The 23,937-nt window shown below is 35.6% G+C and overlaps 2 protein-coding genes across 5 annotated transcripts in view; both read right to left on the bottom strand.

The window, feature by feature from the left end:
• Window positions 1-8,497, bottom strand: part of LOC121423640 (titin homolog) — a 28,602-nt gene extending 20,105 nt beyond the window's left edge. For 2 of the 3 annotated variants that reach the window (XM_041619050.1, XM_041619048.1), the window contains exon 1: window positions 8,262-8,497. In XM_041619050.1, coding sequence (XP_041474984.1) covers window positions 8,262-8,347 — 86 coding nt within the window. In that variant the 5' untranslated portion in view covers window positions 8,348-8,497. Of the gene's footprint in view, window positions 1-3,034; window positions 3,936-8,261 lie in introns of those variants that run through there. The other variant, XM_041619049.1, reaches the window with a different exon arrangement.
• Window positions 8,498-20,402: 11,905 nt separating this feature from the next.
• LOC121423568 (sodium-coupled neutral amino acid transporter 9 homolog) overlaps window positions 20,403-23,937 on the bottom strand; it is a 37,381-nt gene continuing 33,846 nt past the window's right edge. The window contains exons 13-14 of one of the 2 annotated variants that reach the window (XM_041618929.1): window positions 22,400-22,489; window positions 20,403-20,971 (exon numbers count right to left, since the gene is read on the bottom strand). In XM_041618929.1, the coding sequence (XP_041474863.1) occupies window positions 20,806-20,971; window positions 22,400-22,489 (256 nt within the window). In that variant the 3' untranslated portion in view covers window positions 20,403-20,805. The remainder of the gene's footprint in view (window positions 20,972-22,399; window positions 22,490-23,937) is intronic. The other variant, XM_041618928.1, reaches the window with a different exon arrangement.

The following is a 23,937-nucleotide window of genomic DNA, read 5'->3' on the forward strand; positions in this document are numbered from 1 at the left end:
ATACTCTGCACTGCAAATGTATCAATTTTAAGGACAAATCATATTTTTGTTAATTTATTTTCATTCCTTGGCAAATGTATCTCTAAACAGATGAACGATTGGTCTGTTCCTTTATTTTCTTGCATGGATTGAATAAAATCAGTGAACATACTGTACTGTAACATACATGTACAGTTACATGTAGTTATAAACTCACAAGCATTCCAATGTCAACACTTAACATTTCTATGTCAATGTCAATGTGCATGCATTACACAGAGCTACCAAGTCTCACGCATTATGCGTGAGACTCAAGCATTTTGGACTCTTGTTCATCCCCTCAAATCTCTGTCTCACGCAACTATCACAGCCTATCCCCATATACATTGTACACAATGTCTGTGATCTCACTCAGATTCACAGGAAATCTCACACATAGCTGGTCTTTGAACTTGGCATCTCTGTATACATGTTTCACAAGGTGTACATGTATGATGAACATGTAGGTTTACATATGCACTTCCTACACATTTCACTATGGACTGATCAATGTACATGTATACATTCCCTGATAACAATAGAAACTGACCTCCAATGCATGAATGCAATCGATTTTGTCGTGTAACATACATGTATATGGGGAGGGAGAGGCTGTAAAAAATTAAGAGAACGCTTTTACCGAATATTATCGACTTAAAACCAAATATTCATGAAACTACATGTTTTTAATATCATACATGTAGATGTTCTCAAGTACACGATTATCCTATCCCAGAGTGGGTAAGACGTGGTGGTTATGACTCTTGACTTTCAATCAGAGTTCGATCCCAGAGATGGCGCGTTTTCCTTCAGCAAGAAATTTACCCATATTGTTCAGCACTCAACCCAGGTAAGGTGAATGCCTGAATGGGTACCCGGTAGGAAGAAATTCCTTGAATGCTGGAGCGACTAGGCAGCCCAGCTAAAGCACGGGTATTAATAATAGCAGTGCGCGCTAGAACAGTTTTCAGAACCGAAGTGGCTACTTTGGGTAAATATGTCACTATTATTATTACAGGGGTCGTGGAAACATGGGACCTGCAGCAGTGGGCTTCAGCCCCCACTTTTTTCCCAAGTAGTGTACAAAAACATCAAAATGACCATTTGATTGTGATTTTTTGCATGGTCACCCCTCCCCCCCCCTTTCAAAACCGTTCCGCGGTCCCTGTGTTAATATCAGTATTCATTATCAAAGCCAATCAGGTTTTAGTCAAAGAAGAAAGCATATTGTCATTATTGTGCTACACATTGTTCATCAATTTCCATAAAATTCAATTTATTTAAATACAAAATTAGTCATTTACTTCAGTCTAAACACTACAACATACTATGTAAGTCAATTTTCTTTGAAAAAGTAACTGCCCAATATTTTCTTCATTCTACATGTAAGTAATCATTCTAATTCCAATCATCTCAGCCCTTCCCATGAGTTTGAATTAATCAAGTTCTATATTCCTGCTTATTAATGAGATAAAACCTTAAAACACACGATGAATAGTTGCCTTAAAACCAAGGTACAAATGGATGGGTACCATGCACTGAAAATGCCATGGTTACGCAGAATTAACCAAGATGCTCAACTTCACTGCCAAAATAATTCAGAATTTTGATCTACATGTATATACATGTAGTAGGTGGCAATTAGCCGGGGAGGGGGGCACTCGTATTATATTTTGATGGGGGTTCGCCTCACGAAACCCTTTAATGGGGGTCAAAGGAACTTACTGCAAGGGTGAAATACAGGGTCTTGGAAACAATATATACCAAGCGGTGTGAAAAACAGGGTATAAAGGATCGCGGTCCTGTAGCCTAGTACCGTGGAGTGTGCATGCGCATGCCAGCGATGTGCATGTATTATTTGGGCGCTAGCCATGCATGGAGCTGCTAGCGGCTACTGATGGAAGAAGTTGTAGTGAAGCCGTGTGTGCAGATCTTGAATGCAGTGCTCGCACTGGACAATTTTGGCAGGGCTGGGGAATGGAGATGTTCGTTACGGGGTCTTGTGAGAGGGGCGGGGCAGCTTCTGAATAGTACTTTTTTGTCATTCAGAGTATCTAGAGTACTGAAAATTAGGTCTGAAAATTGAAAAAGGGGGTCATCAAATCGGCACGTCCCTGTACCAACAATATATGTGAATGCCCCCCCACGGGCAATTAGTAAGAATTCCAACTTTATTTTCTGTAGAAGCTGATTTTTTTGTTCATTCCCTTAGGCCTATGTCTACATTGGGTGCTGAATATGAATCTGCTTGTTAACAATAAATGCTGTCAAGATTCAGCCTTTGCCATGACACATGATTAATTTTTAAAAATAACAAATATTCCTCTCCTTATGGTAGATAAACATAGCATAAATAACCCAATTTATCAATTTCAAGCTTCCGATTAAAAACAAATGCACAAAATTTACATGTAGATATTCAAGGTCATCAAAATAGTTCCAACTGGGCCATTGCCATGGTAACAACCAAAGACAGCATCTATGAATTTGGCAAGAGCAGATTAATGTTCAGCACCCTCAAAATAGGGGAAATAGCACAAAAATCATAATTCTACAGAAAGCATTTGTATTAAGTTTACAATTATGACAAGGAGCTGTGTACTAACACATTTATAAATGACATTGCAAATTTGTTTGTATTATTTAAATACTTGAGTACAAAAAGAAGCACATGTGCATAGATACAGATCTCCAACTACATGTGTATGGATCTGCCCTCCACCTTTCCCAACTAAACATTTCAAATTACACAGGTTGCATATAATAGCCATAGTTCCAAAAATGGAAAGTAATGTATCAAGTAGTTTTTACTCCCGACTTACCACCTTTCTACAAAGTGAGGGAAGGCAAATACAGATGTTCACCTTTGCAGTTAACACTGTTCGCTATTATCATCAATCTGTTTCTTCAACAATTGATGCTAATAAATGAAATGTATCCGAGCATTTCCAACAGTAACACGAAATCAGACAAAATTGATATATAACTTAAAGTAAAATGGTTGCACGACACAGACCTCTGTAAACTCTGCGTCTCTGTATCCCCATCATGACTCTCGCATGATCTCTCACGTCCTCTACCATTGCGTTGCATCTTGAGAAATGATTGTGATTGTCTGAAGAAGTAGACACACAACCTCTGTAGCAAATACCAAAGTAAGCCACATGTACATAACGAGCAATGGGGATTCCCCAGACTGGACAGATTGCAGACAGCTCAATCAATTTTGCAAGACACATATCAGGTATCACGAGCCACAGAAATGCAATCTCGTCTGCATTTTCCCACCAGTTTGCGCAATGCTTTGAAACCACTGCATTTTGCAATTCTTTCACCTTGGGGACACCAAAATCAGTGTACTATTATTACGAGAAAAGTCCATTCCACGAAAAAATTGATTTGAAGAAAAAGAGAAAAATCAAACAAGCACAAAACTGACCATTTCATCGACATATGCTCGGACATAAACAAGAAAGTTACGACATTTTAAAGTTTCGCTTATTTTTCACAAATCACTAATAGGTGCACAACTCAGTCATATGCAAACAAGCTCTTAATGATGTCCCTCACTCACTAATTTATTTTGCTTTTTATTGTTTAGTTGTAAATTAATTTTTACAAATATGACAATTATAACAAATTTGACTGAACCACATAATGATAAACAATATTAAAGATAATTCCACAATTTCAGGAAGGAATAAAACTTTATTCACATGACAATGAAAAAATTAAAATATTTCATATAATGAAATACAAATAGTGAGTTGGTGATGTCATCAGTCCCCTCATTTGCATAACAACCAGGAAATGCATGGCCATGCATTTGAGTTGGGCCCATTTCTGTTACAACTCAAATTTTCCCCCAAATCGCACCGTCTCCAACTTAAAGGAGAATGAAACCTTTGGACCAAAATAGCTTGTGTGAAAACAGAAAAATCAACAAAAGTTTGAGAAAAATCAGACAAGTAATGAGAAAGTTATGAGCTTTTGAATATTGCAATCACTATAAATGCTATGGAGATCCTCACATTGGCGATGCGACAAAGATGTGTGATGTCACTCTTGAACAACTCTCCCCATTACTTTAGTATATATTTCACTTATACCCTTTTCATAAACCTATCCTCCAATTAGCCGCCTAAGAGTAATGCGGATAATTCAATAAAAATTGCGTTCATAAACTCCGAAAATAAGCCGCATTATTTTTACGAGCGCCCGTCCTGAAAAAGGCGGATAATCGCCACGACAACTGGACACGCCCCCTCCGATGCGGTTGTGTTGGAAAAGGGTGACCTTGTGACCGCACCATGGCAATTATCCGCATTATTTGGAAATGCGTTCATAAACTCCAAATCTTGTCCCGATGCTGCTATTATGCGGATAATAGCAGCATCAGAGTAATGCGGATAACTCTTGTCCTCCTCCAATTTTACGACCAAATTATGCTGCTATTAGCCGCCTAATTCATTTTAATGGGGTTTATGAAAGGGGTATTAAATTGCCTCTTTTATTACATCTATCAGTAGAACATGTATTCTTTCTATAGGAGGGCATGTTATACAGATTTTTAAAGAATACATCATGGATAAAGAGTTCGTATCACCATACGAAAAAGCAAAAAGACACATTTCCAGGGTATTTTATAGTCCATCAAAGGGAAAGTTGTTCATGTGTGACATCACACATCCTTGTCGCATTGCCAATGGGAGGATCTCCATATGTATTAGAGATTGCATTCAAATGCTCATAACTTTCTCATTATTTGTCCGATTTTTCTCAAACTTCCTTTGTTCTTATTCTTTGATTTTTCTGTTTCGACACAAGCCTACTTGTTCCAAAGGTTTCATTCCCCTTTAATATATTTCTTATGTTTCACATCCTACAGTATACCCATAAAAGTATATTCTGAAAGGAAAGTGTCTGAGAAATTAAAAATTGCAATCAGAAAAGGCTATAGGGTAATGTCATAAGAAGTTAACTTAGATCAAAATATGTGGAAAACTGAAAAAAAAACTACTTCCCAACACCCTTTAGGAAAATAACATGCATATTTCAGCTCTTCAAATTGAGACCTTTCCAATGATATATTATACATGTAGGGATAACTCTTACTAAAATAATTTTGTGCAATCATCTTTTAAGACAGAATTTCACATTGCAATTTTTTTTTAAAATATGTACAGGTAACATTGCCTGATTTCCCACAAAAATCACACATCAAAGTCATCACTGTCAGAGTCTACGCTGTTAAACTTGATACCATGAGGATCGTTTCAATCAATGGATATTAGATAAAACGGAACAGGTGACATTTTAAGGACCTACTAGATTGTGTAAAAGAGACCTTACCAGGAAATGTAATTCTTGAAAAAGTGACTTAAAAGTATAAAACATTGCTTTGTAATGTGTTGATACTTATATTAATACTTTGGAAAGAGTTCCTTTTGCAAAAAAAGCCACCCTAACCCTAAAATACATACTTATATATTTTTTTTCATTTTGGGTGGCTGTCGCAAAAGGAACCCTTCCTCATATTTTTGTAAAAAAAATATCTGTCACTCGTTCAATTGTTGTTTATTATGTCTGAAGAGATTATAAACATCTGGGGGGCGTTTCATCAATATTTTCGTCCGACAAGATGTCAGATATCTGACAACTTTCCTGGATTCTGATTGGTTGAGAAGCACTGTTACTATAGTAACTGTCGGATAAAACAGGACTTGTCGGATAAAATGTCTGACAAGTCCTTTCATGAAACGCTCCCCTGATCTTGGTTTGAATGGAAGTGTAATGAAAATCAATATCTGTGACTTATCAAACAAGACTTATTGTTACAATAATGTTCCATTTGACCCTCATTTCTATTTTGTTTTGTTCATAGAGCAAGTCTTTATAGATTCATTCAGTTATTTTGTTCTTTAAATTTCATGAACCAATTATCATCAATTCCAAACCAACACATTCTTTTCCCTTTTTATGAATGCCCAATAAGTCTTCCAAAAAAAAAATTCAAGAAAATTCTGAAATGTTGTTGTCGATTGGAATTCTAATGGACATGTCAATAGAGAATTTTTCTTTAATAATAACATCAATTATTTTTCACTTCACTTGATCTTCATATTCAGTATTCCACCACCTCGCTTCACTCACAAACTGCTCAGAGGACACAGACAGAAACATATTCACTTCCGGGGGGAGGGGGGGGGGACTTAGTATAAATGTCTCATGTCTTGAGACGGTCAGACCCCCATTTTCAGACTAAATTTTCATTACAGAGCATCAGTAATTTCATGTTGCAGAGACCTTCAAATTTGTGATATATCGTTCCAGTGCACACCAATCATGAACTAATCAATAGTAATCAATATAATGATTGTGTGCATTAACCGAAAGACGAGATAATCAGCCAGTAGGAGCAGCGAGCTCAATTGGTGCAGCTTGCTGGGCAACCAAAGCACCCTGCGCCTGATGCTAATCTAGCAAACACACGACGCGCACGCTTTTTAAACATAGCCGCTAGTGCCTGGGTCTACCAATTACGCCTACAATCTAATGAGTTCCAGAGACCCCCTTTTTTTAATGTGGACAATTTCAAAGCATTGCATTTTTAGCAATCGTTGATCCAAAAGCCTTTCTGGGGTTTCTGGAGACCCCAGTTTTAAGACCAGGATTTACTTCTAGAGCCCAAGCCTGTACCCCCCACCGGGATTCAGTTTCACTCAGCTCAGTTTTGTCTCAGTCAGATCTTCTTAATAAGATCACTATCACCAACTGCATTAAGACTAAAAATAAAAGTTACAAATAGGGTGTCCGGAGAAAAAAGTGATTTTTCTTATTTCGAGAAAATATCACATTTTCTTAATGAATTTGAATGAAAATAACCTTCAGACTGACAGAAACGTAAAATTTTAAGAAAAAAAATCCAATAATGGCTACAAAAAAAAATGAAATCAGGTAAATTTTCAGCATTTTCCTGCCATAGACTGTGTAGTTAAGAAATGGACACACACAAATCCAAGTTTTTAGCTTCTGAGAGCTGTTATAAATTTATTCTTGATGCCAAAAACTGCCCATGAAGTGCCTAAAACTAACATGACTAAGGAATTACGATGCTCTTTCTGATGGTATGATTTTTTTTAAAGATTTGGAAATCAGATCACAATGAAAAGTTGTGACAAAGTGAAGAAATTTGTGCTAAACAGAAATGTCATCTTTCCATTAAAATGCATGGGGAAATGGCAATCTCAATTAACACACACATAAATCAATTAAGGGTTTGCAATTTATCTCTATCCTTATTTAACATGATAATATAACATGTATAAACTTGTTCTTACTGTCAAAAGAAGTCCTAACCCAGGGAACTATGTGCCATATTTTCCCCTAATTGCCTAAATCACTGGGCCTAGTATCAATCCCGGGGGGGGGGGGGGGGGGCACTCAGTATATAATGCATAGTGGGTATGTGCCGCGGAGGGGACCCCCATTTTCACACTCAAATTTCCGTTCCAAGGCATAGCATTTTTGCCTTGTTGAGAAAAAGAACAAAGAAAGCCGCTCCAAGGCATAGCATTTTCTTCTTATCGAGAAAAAAGAAGAGGGAAATCCGCTCCAAAGCTTCGCATAATTTTCGTTACGCCGCTCCGATCGCATTGAATGAGTCGAATTTTGGTGAAAAGCGGCCGCAGAGCTCCCCCGGCAGAGGCCGCGCTAGCTGCATCATGCACGCATGACCGTTCCATAGGGATGCATACGCACTCACACGCTGGCGATCCGTTCCAAGGACCCCCGTTTTCACAAACATTTGTCGTTCCGAGGACCCTCCTTTTTACAATAAGCCCGCTCCAAGGCCCCCGTTTTTTGTCTCGCCCGCGGCACACCCCCACCACATTTTTGGTCGAGTGCCCCCCCCCCCCCCCGGGTATCAATCAGCCATTTTTTATATGTCGACACTTTTCAGTGTGTCTTCACTTCAGACACTCTAAACTAAAGTAAAAATACCGGTAGGCGATAGGCCTAGTGAAGTTCAACTAAAAAAGTAGTGCCAACAATCACTTAACATTCTACATGATGTTCCCCAAATTCAATAGTCATCTGTTTGTCTTTCATTTTCTCATTATAATTCAACTTGGGGGAACCAGCAACAGCATGTCACACACATGCACATACAAGTTACAACATGAGTCATGATACTGTATACAGGATACCCGATGTGATATATGCATGCGCTCAGTTCTTACCCGGGAGGCACAGTCGACATGGTCGAGGAAGCTGATGATGAGTGATTCTTGTTGTTAGATTTCGGATTAGCTCTGTATCTTTCCATCCTCCTCAAAACCTCTCAGGTTCTAAAACAAACTCTATTCATTTATTTTCATCTTTTAAAACATGTATCCGTCTCTGAAAAGTAAGGCAAAAACAGTCTGACAAGCAGATCGTGATCACAGTTCACAGGATATATGGATAAATCGTGAACGTGAATAGATATTGTTTCAGACGTTAAAGTGAATTATTTTGTGAAGAGTCAAATAAAATCGCATTTATGATAATGTAGTAGGTTTTTTAGTGAATTATTTTTATCAATAACGTTTTTAGGAATTTATATTTTTCTTTTGATGAAACATAATTAAAATGATACATCGATTTCTTGCAAATCATGATATCACCAGCTTGAAGTTCAGACTACAATTGCACTTGCAGAAACACATTGGAAATCTATACAGGAAAAAATAATTCAGAAATAGGCCTATTGAGTATTGAGTATATTTCATATGATTTGGAGCAAAAGGTCAATTTTGATTAATTTCTTAACAAAAATATATTAACAAGAAGAGCTTATTATCAAATATCAATCTAACTTAGCATGCTAATTAACTCGGGCAGGGACATTGGGGCATGGGCTAATTAGTCCTGGGGCTAGTATTTTAATTGCCTCATCGATTGTGGAGGCAGATTTTCATGATTTTCAAAAGTAATCTAAAGTGTTATGATTTATTTCCTCTTGGAAATATATTACATAGGCTTATAACTGAGTCAACCATTAATCAGGTTTGATTAGTGAAATATATTGGCTTCATATAATAGTTTGAAAGAAAGAAAGAACTGAGAAAGAAAGAAAAGAAAGAAAGAAAGAAAAAAAAGAAAAAAGAAAGAAAGAAAAAAAGAAAGAAAGAAAAAAAGAAAGAAGGAAAAAAGAAAGTCAAAGAGATAAGAAAGAAACTGAAAGAAAGAAACTAAAGAAAGAAAGAAAGAAAGAAGGAAAGAAAGAGATCAGAAAGAAGAACGAAACTAACAAAGAAAGAAAAGAAGGACAGAAAGAACGAAATCAGAGGGAAAGAAATCAGAAAGAAAGAAATTAACAAAGAAAGAAAAGAAGAAAGGGAGTTCAGCAAAAATTACGGCCGAGAGTAGGGCTAAGAGTACTAAGGAATTGGAAACTAAAAATAAGATGAAGAAGAGGAAGAGTAAAAGAAAAGAAGTAGGGTGAATCAGAAAAGAGGAAAAACGTAATATTATGGTAAATCAATGATTTTTGCCCATATATTATCCTTATCAATATACAATTATTTATCATTGTAATTGTCATCATCGATCATCACCATCATACAATCATCATCACTACCATCATCACCATCATCATCAACATCATCCCCCTCATCATCATCCTCATCATCATCACCATCATTATCACCACCACCATATATCATCATCATCATCCTCATCCTCATCACCATTATCATCAATATTAACACATTATCATCACCATCATCATGATATACAGACCTATCTGCTAACCACTGAGATGCACAAAAGCAAGTCCAATTATTTTGCTCTTAAGCTTCATAATTAATATATATCATCATCACCACATCATTGTTGTTATCATCATCATCAACATCACCATTATCATCATCATCACAATCCCCATCATCACCATAATCATCATTCTTCATCTCACCATCACTATCATTAATTAATTGCAATGAATTGACACCCAGTCCTGTTGCTTAGAATATGAAAGTGAACATTTGTTCGAAATCTATGAAACCCGAGGTGTTATATATTACACACATGAATTTAGCTACTTTTAACAAAACCTAAACCCAAACTATCAATTTTACATGATCATGCATAGGATCAATCTTAAATTGAATAAAGAAAAATATACACACACCTCCAAAATTTCTCTACCTTCATCTGGCATTGCAAACTATAACAAACAAGTAAATAACAGGAAAGGATCAATTAAACGGCAATCAGGCCAAGGTAGCCTCTTAAAAATATTGTGCAAATTCCTCTCAGGATATGATACTGATGCCTTATTTGATCAACATTTATTCCCCTAATTGACAATATTGTATCATACTTTTTTTTATTAGAAACTACTCAATATCAATATCTTTAGAAAGTGGGAGTTTGCCAGTTTCAGGGGTAGGGGGGGGGGGCTGGCAACAAACATTTCTATCGCAAAGTTTGAGTTTCCATACTCCACTGAGAGACAAAAGCTGTGGATGAATTTAAATGGGCAATATACTAAGGCCCGTATTCTGAAGTCAGGTTTAAAGTTGTAGGTTAAGTATGGAAAGCCCAAAGTATCAAAATTTTAATTAAGTTGTATGTTTCTTAATGTTTACTTTGCTCTTTCCTGATTCATCGATAGTGAAGACAATCATTCATATATACTTTCTACACAATTATACATGATTTGAGAGCTGATTGAGTTGAAGTATGATGTCTCTACTGTTAGTGATTTATGTAGCAATTGGCTGTCCATACTTAAACCACAACTTTAAACCTGAGTTTAAGTTAAACCCGACTTCAGAATACGGGCCAATGTGTTGGCTTGTTTTGATTCTTTGTTGTGAATTATCCTGAATGACTGTTATAATGCTGCATGAAAATTATTTACTAGGTCAAATCATAAAACATGGTCATTATGAACTGGATGGGAACTGGATTTAAATTCCAGGGATGGTATTCCAAAAGCCACGGTTCAGTTAAACCTGTGTTAACTTAAATCTCAGTATGTAGTGCCACTTGCCAACCTATTCTTCACAAATTAAGACTTACATTTATCCTGCTCCAAAAAGTTATGAAAGAAATAACTGAGTTGTGAAATGGGGAAAAATGGGAAAATAGACAAATATTATGAATCTTAATGAAGTAATTCATACATAATAATTTTCAGCCAATATGGAACAAATAATACAAGTCTACCATTCCATAGAAGTGTGGTTTGAAATTCTAGTTTGGACTAGGTTAAACCAAAGTTTTAACCATCAGTATACCATCCAAAGTGTTCAGAATTTTGTATACCATCCAAGGTGTTTAGAGTTTTGTATACCATCCAAGGTGTTTAGAGTTTTGTATACCATCCAATGTGTTTAGAATTTTGTATACCATCCAAGGTGTTTAGAGTTTTGTATACCATCCAAGGTGTTTAGAGTTTTGTATACCATCCAAGGTGTTTAGAGTTTTGTATACCATCCAAGGTGTTTAGAGTTTTGTGTACCATCCAAGGTGTTTAGAGTTTTGTATACCATCCAAGGTGTTTCGAGTTTTGTATACCATCCAAGGTGTTTAGAATTTTGTATACCATCCAAAATATTTAGAGTTTTGTATACCATTCAAGGTGCTTAGAGTTTTGTATACCATCCAAGTGTTTAGAGTTTTGTATACCATCCAAGGTGTTTAGAGTTTTGTATACCATCCAAGGTGTTTAGAGTTTTGTATACCATCCAAGGTGTTTAGAGTTTTGTATACCATCCAAGGTGTTTAGAGTTTTGTATACCATCCAAGGTGTTAAGAGTTTTGTATACCATCCAAGGTATTTAGAGTTTTGTATACCATCCAAGGTGTTTTGTATACTCTTTATCTTGCTGTATAATTCATTGGTTGTAATATTCGATAATTTGTATTTATGATAATGGTTTATTTCCATGTATTTTTGTAAAATTGATGTTTTCATCTTTCGAGTTGTATGTTGCTTTTTTTATTATAAACAAAACTTGAATTGAATTGGAAAAAAGATACATGTCCTTGATTGGAATATTGGAATGTAAGAATGAACACTAAGTTTTTGTTACGATTTTATTTTCAATAGCCATATTTATTGCATTATAGTGATACATAAGGAAATTCAAGATAATTCTATATAAATACACAATGATGTAAGAGAGAATCAAGTACAATGAAAAACAACATTTACGTCTCAGTTTACTTGAGTTGTAGAAGAGGTTAAAGACAATGCAGAATTGAACACCTCGAGCACATATATGACAAGTCAGTCACAATTAAATTATTTCCTCATATGAAGCTCTGATTCTCAGCAAGTCCTCATTTGAATATCCCATATAGCTGGATTATAATTTTTATGTTCTTTGTTTGTTATCTAACTTTCTGTGATAATCTCTGACTTGTAGACATTTAATACAGAAAGATCTAAAAGCCACATACGATTTTGAATCATTGTCAGAGCATTGTGCAGACACCTCATTTGGCAAAGCCCAGTGTATAATTCTTTCTGAAGGAAAATAGTACAAGAATTGAAATGGTGCGCTCATCGACAAAATAATGTAGTCCACTGATACACTCTAGCCATGATATCATGTCAACCATGAAATAACTTCCTTTGATGAGGGCAATGTCAAACTTATATCCTGGGTTGAGTGATTTACTGGTCAAATTTTTAACCTCTCTAGATTAATACACTAAAGTAATGTATTTTTCTCATTAGAAAAGATGGGAACTTATGCTTTACGCTTCAGTCACATTTCCCCTATGGTGTCCACACTGTGCCACGAAAACAGCCCTTAATACAGATTTATATCCAATCCACATACAGAAAATGGTACAAAAATGATAAAAACAGCTGTTTTTTTACGGTACTCGCCTTACGGTCATCGTAGGCGAAATGCGACAGCACCATTTAAGAGCAGCACATGTCCATTTGAGAGAAAAAGGTTGTTAGTGCCAAGTAGAGATTCAACCATCAATAATGATATGTAATACATATAAATACATGATAAGCACTAAGCACACGTTTTGTCAATAAATAGTATTATTAAAGAGATAAGGAGGAAAATTTCAAGATCACTTTAAATGAATGATTTTTTACATGTCCATGTATATGGATATACCGTAATTCATGGACTGCATGAATGAATCTCGCGCAATATGAACATGATTTTATTTTACAATTAACTACAAAGTTGATTGCCTGGGTATAACACAAAACTCCAAAGGGGGAAAAAAAGAACAAAATGGGTTCAGAAATGCAATTTTTAACAGCTACATGGAATTGTTTACATATACAAGCTCATCAGAGGGGGGGGGGGCAAAATAGGTATTCAAGCTCTTCAGGGGGGCAGTGATACATCCTGTGCATGGGTTGTGACTCATGCCCCCCCCCCCCCGTAGGTACGCTAGTGCATATACATGTACATGTATGCACTGGTACCACACACCAATGGAATGACAAACTTCAACCCTTAATTTAGCACTATACCCTATCCTATAAACCTAACTCTAGAATAAAACTTATAGCAACCCTAACACAACCCTACATCTTAGACGAAACAAAACCCTGCATGAGTAATTGTCGCCATAGCAAATGTTGTGTCACCAAATGTAACACCCACAAAATGTAAAATAATTTACATAAGGCATAGACATATGATTTCAAGATACTTACATAATTAAGTCTGGAGAACTGAAATAGTATTCAATTTCATCTTCTTGGATTTAGTACAAACTAATCCATATAAATTCAAACAACATTCTAAAGCTCTAAGTCTGCATTGCACACCTTTTGCACAATAATGATAAAGAAACATTAATGAAACATTTAATACAAAGTCACCTACACGTTCCTCTCCATACAATACATTTGAACTTTGCATCCTGATTTGTATTATCTTTGATCGTATGATGGGAGATTAAATCCTATTCTCACATGACATTACATGTATGTGACCGTCAACCACAGACATCCAAAGTACAAAGGTTAAAAAAACCCTGTAAAATGAAAGGGGGGGGGGAGTAGCTTTGGCGGCGGAAGCCAATAAATTTAGGGGGTGTCCACCTGAAATTTTGGGATGGACACATGTAAAAAATAGGACAAGCGCCCAAAAAAAATTTTGAGAAGCAAAAAAAAAAAAAAAAAAAAAAAAAAAAAAGGTCATCAACCTAAATTTTAGGGGGGGACAACACACGTGTCAAGGGGGTCCACGTGAATTTAGGGGGGGACGCAGGAAAAAAAATTGACAAGCAAAAAAAAAAAAAAAAAAAAAAAAAAAAAAAAAGATTATCGAAACAAAATTTAGGGGGGGACCGTCCCCCCCACCTAAAATTTAGAGGGGGACACGTCCCCCCCGTCCCCCCCGCTTCCGCCGCCTATGGGGAGTAGGATGACATTTAAAGCCTGTCTAAAGTTTTGGTACAGGGTCAGAAATGTGAGCTATATTCAAGTATCGTCAAACATTGCAATATTACAAGTAGTCATTGAATGCATTTTTTGCCCATTAGAATTTAAATTTTGCTTTTTTCCAGCCGTTAGGATATAAATCTAAATCTACCACCCATTTTTAGTAATGTTTTTATTTCTATAAATAAAACCAAGACAAAATATGCAGATATTAAACTTTGATGAGGCACCCGATGAAAATAAAATTGTGATGTAAAATTAGTAAATTAACTGATAAAAACACATCTTTAGTTTATATCCCTCACACCACAACTCTTTCGGGGCACATGCATCGGGGGGGGGGGGGCAGTCAAATATATTGCTGTACATATGCGTGGCCCCAAAAGACATGTTTAAAGTTTTCTAAGGGTATCAAAAATATAGATTTAAAAAAAGAAAAGGGTGTTTTTGAAAGACTGGTCAATTGAGGGGTCAAACGTGTTCAAGGTGTTTTTGTTAAAGACTAGCCCAACGTGTTAAGGGTATGTTTTTTCCCCCAAGCTTTTTCCTCCTCATTTCTAAAGTGTTTGGGCCGAGACAAAACTTGTTAAGGGGTCATATTTCGCGACAACTTTGGGGTTATTTTGTACACAGAGAAAAACTTGTTTACGGGATGTTTGGAAATAATTGGGTTTCACATGTGTACAGCAATACATTCGACTGGCCCCCCACTCCCCTCTGGGACATGCATTAATATGATTTAGTAATGAAATGGAATACATGTAGTAAAATGCACTTTTTAGGGGATTTTCCATGACTAAAGACAGGATTTAAGAAAGTACATAATTATAAAAGGAAATAACTTCAACTTATAATGTTGAGATGTATTCTACAAGTCCATTACATATCCTGACATAAATATAGGCAAGGGAATGAAAGAAAAACTATACGACAAGCATAACTCAAGCAAAAATAGTGGTGACCAAATATAGAAGAGTTTGCATAAGCCAACATAAGCAGAATAATCACTTAAAACTGGAGCACCTGTTCAGACCAGAATATTTAAACACTACAGGGGTCTTTTAAGTGTTTTATATCCGGTATTTTTCCAAGCAATATTAACAGTACACTGTCTCACAAAGCTTTTTTGTGTTAGTGATCAAAAGTGTTGTCACTTTTCAGCAAAGATTTCATGATTTCACAAAGAAAGGTTTGTGTAAATGTACCAAATCTTGATCTATGATAATAGGGTGACAATTAACCTTTGATTTCAAAGTTTTTCTCATGAAAGATTTTTTTTGCTGCAAATATATTTTTTACCTTTAAAGTTTATACCACAATAGTTCCATTTTAATGTTTGATCATCAGAGGTTTCTTGATTTCTTATCAAATAGCCTACACAAATTAGACAAACTCATTATCATTTAAAATAATTGGGAATTCTAACCTGATAGAGTACATGTATTTGTATTAGAGTGATAATGGGGAATTTCATCCTGACCAAGCTATTCTTTAAGAGTACTGAAGACTGATAAAATTTATGCTCTATTTTGTTACAACATCCGTTTAATTTTTCAATATGAAAATGGTAATATTCACATAATACTAGTACATGAACATATTGCAGGATAAATTACATTTACACTATTTTAAAAGCAACAAGCAATTTAGACATCTTGATACATCGTACATGCTCACTATAGGCGCCATGAGCACTGAAAGATGGGCCCGTACGCTGCATCTTACCGCCACTGCACACCTTACAATAGGTCTGCGACCCGATTTTGGAGTAAAACATATTATTTGATGCTAATATCGAGACATGGAATATGTTACTGTTTAATGTTCTAAATCATAAGAATACCTCTGTTCAAATATGTGACTAAGCTATCATCCTTATTAGAATAAAAGCGGATTTTAATATCTAGTCATAATGACATAGCAATCGTACAATTGGCTACGCTTTGAAGCTAATTTGGCCTTTACCCCAAAATAAAAGCTTGCAATCATCTGAAATTGTTATATTAGTATTTTTTCAGTTAATTTGAACCTCAAATAAAAAAATACTCTTCATTCACGTTTTCAAAAAATGAGCAAAAACGCAATTGTTCTAAAATCGGATCATGGCCCAGTCGTAAGGTGTGCGTTGGCCTTTACATTCCCATAAAGAATGCTAGATGAATTCATTGAGATTTTTTTTTTCTATTTTATAGCAAAAAAAAAATATTCAGTAGACACACACATCACATTTCAGTAACAAATTATAAGCCCTAATTATAGCCTAATATACATGTATGTTATTCAGGGAAATTGCTGTGTTTAACTGCATACTCACGATTGCATATGACAGATGAGTCAAATGATAATTTCTTTGAAAATGGTTAAACCATCAACTGAAAATGTGTTATGCGCTTGTCCTGATAATGAGTTATCTGTCATTAAAATACTGTAATATGACAATTCAATAAAGATATGTAATCACAACTATTTAGTTTCAAAATCAGAACTTCACGATATCACTCACTGCTTATTTGTTTAATCTTTTACACTTAATCAATTCATAACAAGGGAATAAATTAATATTTTTTATGCGGGTTTAAAAATACATTAGATTAGTTAATATTTCTTCAAAGAATATTATTAGCGCTTGAAAAATTAAATTTTTCATTCTACAACAGATTTATCAGTTTATTCCCAAACAAGTTAATTTATTCATGAAAGCCTGCTAAAAAGAAAAAAAAAAGAAATGTAAATCTGTATATCTATTTAATTTTAGTTATGGTATATATAACAAGTTATTTTTTATTGCACATTTTTTTTTTCTATACATGTATTAGTAAACACACAATCTGAGCACCTTATTATTATACATTTAAAAAAAAAGGAAATTATTTACACTGTAAGATATCATGGGAGCTGCTCGCAAGAGCTGACACAAAATATCAAATTTGAAAATTGATAGCTCTGTTTTTCTGTGATGGAATTTTGTCAACCTTCATAATATCTTTCTCCCATTTTTCTACTTAAAGACCAAGATGACATCAGTGCTAACTTCCCTAACACTTGAAAATAATAGGGGTTATTAAAATATCAAACTTTATTCTTACATCCTAACTATGGAAGACCCTTTTGCATGTATACAAAATAATGCAATTTGTAAGCTTATAAGGAACTCAAATATTCCACATACCAGACTAAAATATTAAACTACAGAATGTTACCAATACAAATATAAGGCAAAAGATATGGCAGAAAACATATATACAAGCATTTGGGATTTGATAGAGAGAGATTAGAACAATCAAAAGTCCTTGCTTAGTTGAACAGTGTAAGTATATCAGTGATTTATCATAATACACACAACAGGGGGGAATAACCCATTACATTATTAACAGTCTAAAATTGTTGCAATGTATTGTAATAATTTTAAAGTTTTCTCTTTCTAATATGATACAAGTGGAATGCCTCTGGCCGTCTCACCTGCATCACGCGGTTCAATATAGCAGCAGTGCTGACTTTGAATACTACTCTAACTCGCACAAGATGTTCAGTGATACATGGTTACTCTTATGTCCACTTTTTATGAACTAGACCAATAAACTTACAGAGATATGATAGTTATTCAACAAAAAACCGCAACATGGCCAAAGTTCATTGACCTTACATGACCTTTGACCTTGATCATGTGACCTGAAACTCGAACAGGATGTTCAGTGATACTTGATTACTCTTATGTACAAGTTTCATGAATCAGATCCATAAACTTTCAAAGTTATGATGGTAATTTAACAGATACACCCGATTCGGCCAAAGTTCATTGACCTTTGACCTTGGCCATGTGACCTGAAACGCGCACAGGATGTTCAGTGATACTTGATTACTCTAATGTCCAAGTTTAATGAACTAGACCAATAAACTTTCAAAGTTATGATGGTAATTCAACAGATACCCCGATTCGGCCAAAGTTCATTGACCCTAAATGACCTTTGACCTTAATCATGAGACCTCAAACTTGCACAAAATTTTCAGTGATGCTTGATTACTATTATGTCCAAGTTTCATGAATCAGATCCATAAACTTTCAAAGTTATGAGGGGAAATCAACAGATATCCCCAATTTGGCCAAAGTTCATTGACCCTAAATGACCTTTGACCTTGGTCATGTGACGTGAACCTCATGTAGGATGTTCAGTGATACTTGATTCACCTTATGTCCAAGTTTCATGAACTAGGTCCATATATTTTCTAAGTTATGATGACATTTCAAAAACTTAACCTCGGGTTAAGATTTCGATGTTGATTCCTCCAACATGGTCTAAGTTTTTTGACCCTAAATGACCTTTGACCTTGGTCATGTGACATGGAACTCTAATAGGATGTTCAGTAATACTTGATTAACCTTATGGCCAAGTTTTATTAACCAGGTCCATATACTTTCTAAGTTATGACGTCAATTCAAAACTTTAACCTCAGGTTAAGATTTGATGTTGACGCCGCCGCCGTCGCCGCCGTCGGAAAAGCGGCGCCTATAGTCTCACTTTGCTTCGCAGGTGAGACAAAAATAAAATGACAGTAAATATACTTCACGGGAAATCATCAAGAGGTTATTCTCAAAATATTCAAGAAAAATAAAATCTCTTCAAGCTGGTTTAGGATGTCTTTACAGTGTATGTCTGCATGTCTACAATGTATAAATTGATATACTTTTTTTCTCTGAATACCAGGTTCATGTAATACTGGTTTGGAATCTGAGAACACACTTATTCAATTTATCACTACCATGTACGCCCGATGCAGAGGATAGAACACATTAATATGTAATCCAGAACAGATTGTTTTCATAAGATTTCATTGCCAAATTATGAAACAAAAATTTGTATCTGAAGCAAGTTGCCATTATTGGCTTTGTAAATTAAAACAATACAAGGAATATAGCTTATGGGGACCTCAGTAAAAAAAGTATCCCCATTAAATAACATTATTTTCTTAACCATATTTTCTGAAGGTGTGGTGGTGATTTTTTTATCTACCGGTAATTGCTATTAAAAGGAAACATGAATGCTTGTAAGCAAGCAACCAGAGGACCGACAGCTTTATAAGGTCCCCTCTGAGGGACCTGGTAATGAGGATTAATGCCTTACCAAAGGGCACTAGTGCAATGAAAATTTTTATCAGAAAATGTAAATTTGCCTGGTTGCTCTCAAAAGTGAGGTAAGGAAATTTTGTTCAGAGACATGTGCCTCTTGTAACTAATCACTTAATTATTTCAACTACTTGTGGTAACATTGCATGATTTAATATCTAATTAGCTTTTATATCTGCATTGTACAGTATTTGCACTTAAGTCATAAATCCACAGTATGTAGTGAAGAACATGACATAATTTGTATTACATAAGCATAAAAGACACTGGAAGACAGATAGCCAGCGAAGTTACAAATGATTTGATAATCTACAAATTAAGTACATGCCACTAGGTTGATTAATACTTGTACTGGACCTGTGTGTATGCACAATTTAAAGGAGAATGAAACCTTTGGAACAAGATAGCTTGTGTGAATACAGAAAAATCAAAGAAACAGATCAAAGAAAGTTTGAGAAAAATCGGACAAATAATAAGAAAGTTATGAGCATTTGAATATTGCGATCACTAATGCTATGGAGATCCTCAAAGTGGCAATGCGACAAAGATGTATGATGTCACTTGTGAACAACTCTCCCCATTACTTTAGTAAATGTTTCACTTAAATTGCCTCTTTTATTACATCTATCAGTAGATCATGTGTTCTTTCTTTAGGAGGGCATGTAATACAGATTTTCAAAGAATACATCATGGATAAAGAGTTTGTATCAACATGAGAAAGAGCATAAAGAGATACTTTGAGGATTTTTTATAGTCCATCAAAGGGAAAGTTGTTCACATGTGACATCACACATCCTTGTCGCATTGCCAATGGGAGGATCTCCATAGCATTAGTGATTGCAATATTCAAATGCTCATAACTTTCTCATTATTTGTCTGATTTTTCTGAAACTTGGTTTGTTCTTATTCTATGATTTTTCTATTTCGACACAGGCCTACTTGCTCCATAGGTTTCATTTCCCTTTAATGCTGTGCTGCAGTGGTATGTGATGCTCTAAAAGAAACTAAGCGCAAGTATGCAACCTTGTGGCACTCCAACAGCACTTGATTTCCTGCACTTCTCATTAAAGTGATAAAGAGAAGGGAATAAGTCTGTTTTCTTTTACCTGTACATTACATGTACACACATGTGACAAAAATCAAGTCAATAGATTACTTTTCTCATGCTACCAATTTAAGTACATACGTGTCGACTTAACTTCATAGATTAAACTCCTCTGGGAAGTACACAAATATCTTAAACAAGAAATTGAGAGATGAAATTGGCAACCCCGACGACAACAAAGAGAGAATGGAATGCTATGTGATACCAGCGTAGGTTACCCTGTCTCTTGGTATACAGAAGATAAACGACCACTGGGAGAGTGAAAACGTAGGCCATGCCACAGAATGCCCCTGAGTACCTGGAGGGAGGGGGTTGAAAAAGATACATGATAATAATATGGTAGCCACTTAAGTTATGAAACTGCTCTACCAGTGGACCCTGCAAATAATACTTTATTCTTATTACCCTTCTCACATCTAAATGCTGAGCACCACCAAGCTAAAAGGCAGAAGGTTTCATTCCTAAGTCTTTGGTATGACTTGGCCGGGGATCGAACCCATGACCTCCTGCTCATGAGGGTGTTCTACCACTATGCCAATATGCCCAATGGAATGTGTTATCATTTGATTCTGTTTTATACAGCAGGTGGATAGTAGTATATTAAGAAAATAGAGTCAGACCAGTGTTAGCAGCTAACTCTATAGAGCAGCCACCTCTATATAGCAGCCACCTGCCTATAGTGACCACTGAAGCTAATTCTGGAGGTGTATATGTGTATAAGAAACTGTCAATAACAGTCACATATCTACATGTATGCTGCAACTCCTTTGCGTGTTCTATCTACAATGTTGTCTTTTTCCATCGATAATGTTTATTTATGCGATAAACATTTATCAATATGTTGTGTATTATCATATTTATACATATTTGAATATAAATTTGAACAAAATAAATAAACAAAACACAAAGACCACATTTTAAAAAAAATTCTTTAGGATAGCCACTGTATACAGGCTAACTGTATTACAGTTGTCATACAAGTATGTCGGCTGCCTTGCATTGGCTGAGGCAATTTAACTTGGGATAATTATAAGTCAACTCAGCAAATCTCATAATCATTGTCTGTAAAAGGATATGGCGAAACAAAAAGGTTGAAGAGAGGCACACTATTCTATGCCTGGCTACAAATACATCAAAGAACCAATCAAGTCTGAAGATAATTATAGCATAAAAGAGGATGTCTTGTGTTTGCCTGTCCAACTTGGAGTAAAATTTCTTGATCTTCAGCAAAGAATATGTATTTGGCATGTCTGAATAAAGCTAAGCTTTTTTGCATCATGTTTGTCACATTGGCCCACAATATGATCTCTGGTTAAAGTTAAACTCAGGTCTTAAGTTTTGGTTTAACAATGGATAGCCATATACAATGTTAACAAGATTTTGACATTCTCAGCTTACCATTATTCCAGCACAGAGTTGATAATGGGCTAAGTTAAACTGGATGTCAGAAAACGGCCAATATGTCTGAACAAAACCTTATACCTTACTACCAGTCACCATTTTTGCTCAGGAGTAACATGTAGAATGTTTTGGGGCTGAACAAATGTTTTTCAAAGAGAAAGCAGTTTTCTCATCTAAAAAATCAATTTGATCATTATAAGACAATTAAGAAAAAGAAGTCTTTTGTCATGTGACTTGCTAAAATAATTTCTTTTTAATTAGATTTAATACAGCTCGCTCAAGTAAAAGACTTTATGTAATGGATCATAGTTAGATATCATCTTACCTGATAATATTTCCAATGTGAGGCATAAAGATAGCAAAGAGACAACATATGCACACCAGGATGAGATTATATACTACCATGTGCTTCCAGCTGCAGAGATAAAACAAAGAAAAGAAGGATGGAGTTAAGCACAGCATAAGCCAATACTTCGGACAGGGATGTATAATAGCCAAGGCCGGCCTCGACACATACTAGTATTTTCCGGCCTTAGCAGTGGCCTCGGGCCGACTCACATGTACAAAGTCTATGGGAGGATTTCTCTAACAGCCTCATGACTCGGAAGTACCAGCCTCGACTGCATATATATACTCAATTAATTTACAGATTCTCAACTATAAAATGAATATATATGGATCTTCATCAAATGATGAGATGTGAGCCGGTCAGGTGACATAGATTATATCAACTTTTGCGTCCACCATTCACCCCCCCCCCCCCAGCATTTGTAAAATGGCATAAATGTACCTGAATGCAATGGTTTAAATACCACTTAACACATCTGTCATTTTATCTAATTTCCAGTGAACAAAAAAAAAAATGGCAACCCCTTCCCTAAAGAATAGGCTATAACCATTATGCAAATAGCGAGCAAGCATGAGTGAGATGGGGCGAGATTTTGCATAGGGTGAAAGACCGTCTTTCTTTCACTGGATGCAAAATTTCGCACCATTGCACAAATGATATTCACTATTTGTGTTGTACATTGCCTCGGAATTTAGCCAAAATAGAAACAATAATTGATTTGTCCCTAGGTTTATTAAGGAAAATAAGAGATGATTGAGAGCAAAAAGCAAAATCCTTCAAATTCGCATCTTATCTGCAGCAGCAATGTGTACATGTATATCACCAGGAAGCCCTATGCATATTGCAGCGCAATGGATTCAGTGGAATGATTGTTTGACATTCAGCCTCTCATTTGCTTGCGTACAACAAGCAAAGTAGCTGTTGTAAAATGTCTAATATCCACTTGGCCTAAAACCTATTCGTCTACATGGTTCAGAGATGAACTGTTTGTGAACCAAATTTTCATTTGACAAAATAAAAAAATAATACGTAGACGTAGTGAAAATTAGACCAACAGGGCATTGGACTAAATGAGAATTAGACCAAATGTAGAGTAGACCAAACGGCAATTAGGCCAATTTGATAGTAGACCAATCGGAATTACTGGTAGCCTATGTGGCATTATACTACATGTATCTGGGAAATAGACCATCTGCTGGTAGACCAAGTGAAAACATACCTGAATAACAATGCTTTTAGACAAACAATTATGTATGAAGGGGAAGGTGGGGTAACTTGAGTCAATTTTTGCTTTTTCATGTTAGAAATTTATTTGAGTCATAAACTTGTAAAAAACATTACCATATGAATTACCATGGCTCAACTTGCCCCATGCTGGCTGGCTCAAATTACCCCAGTCCAAACTTAATGTGATATTTTCACATCAACACATTTCTTATGCATTCATCATGTAAAAGACTATGACAAGAATGAAAATCCATACCTTAACTAACAATATTATTCTTTATGCCTTT

Source organism: Lytechinus variegatus, chromosome 11, assembly GCF_018143015.1.
Source record: "Lytechinus variegatus isolate NC3 chromosome 11, Lvar_3.0, whole genome shotgun sequence".
NCBI classification, from domain to species: domain Eukaryota; kingdom Metazoa; phylum Echinodermata; class Echinoidea; order Temnopleuroida; family Toxopneustidae; genus Lytechinus; species Lytechinus variegatus.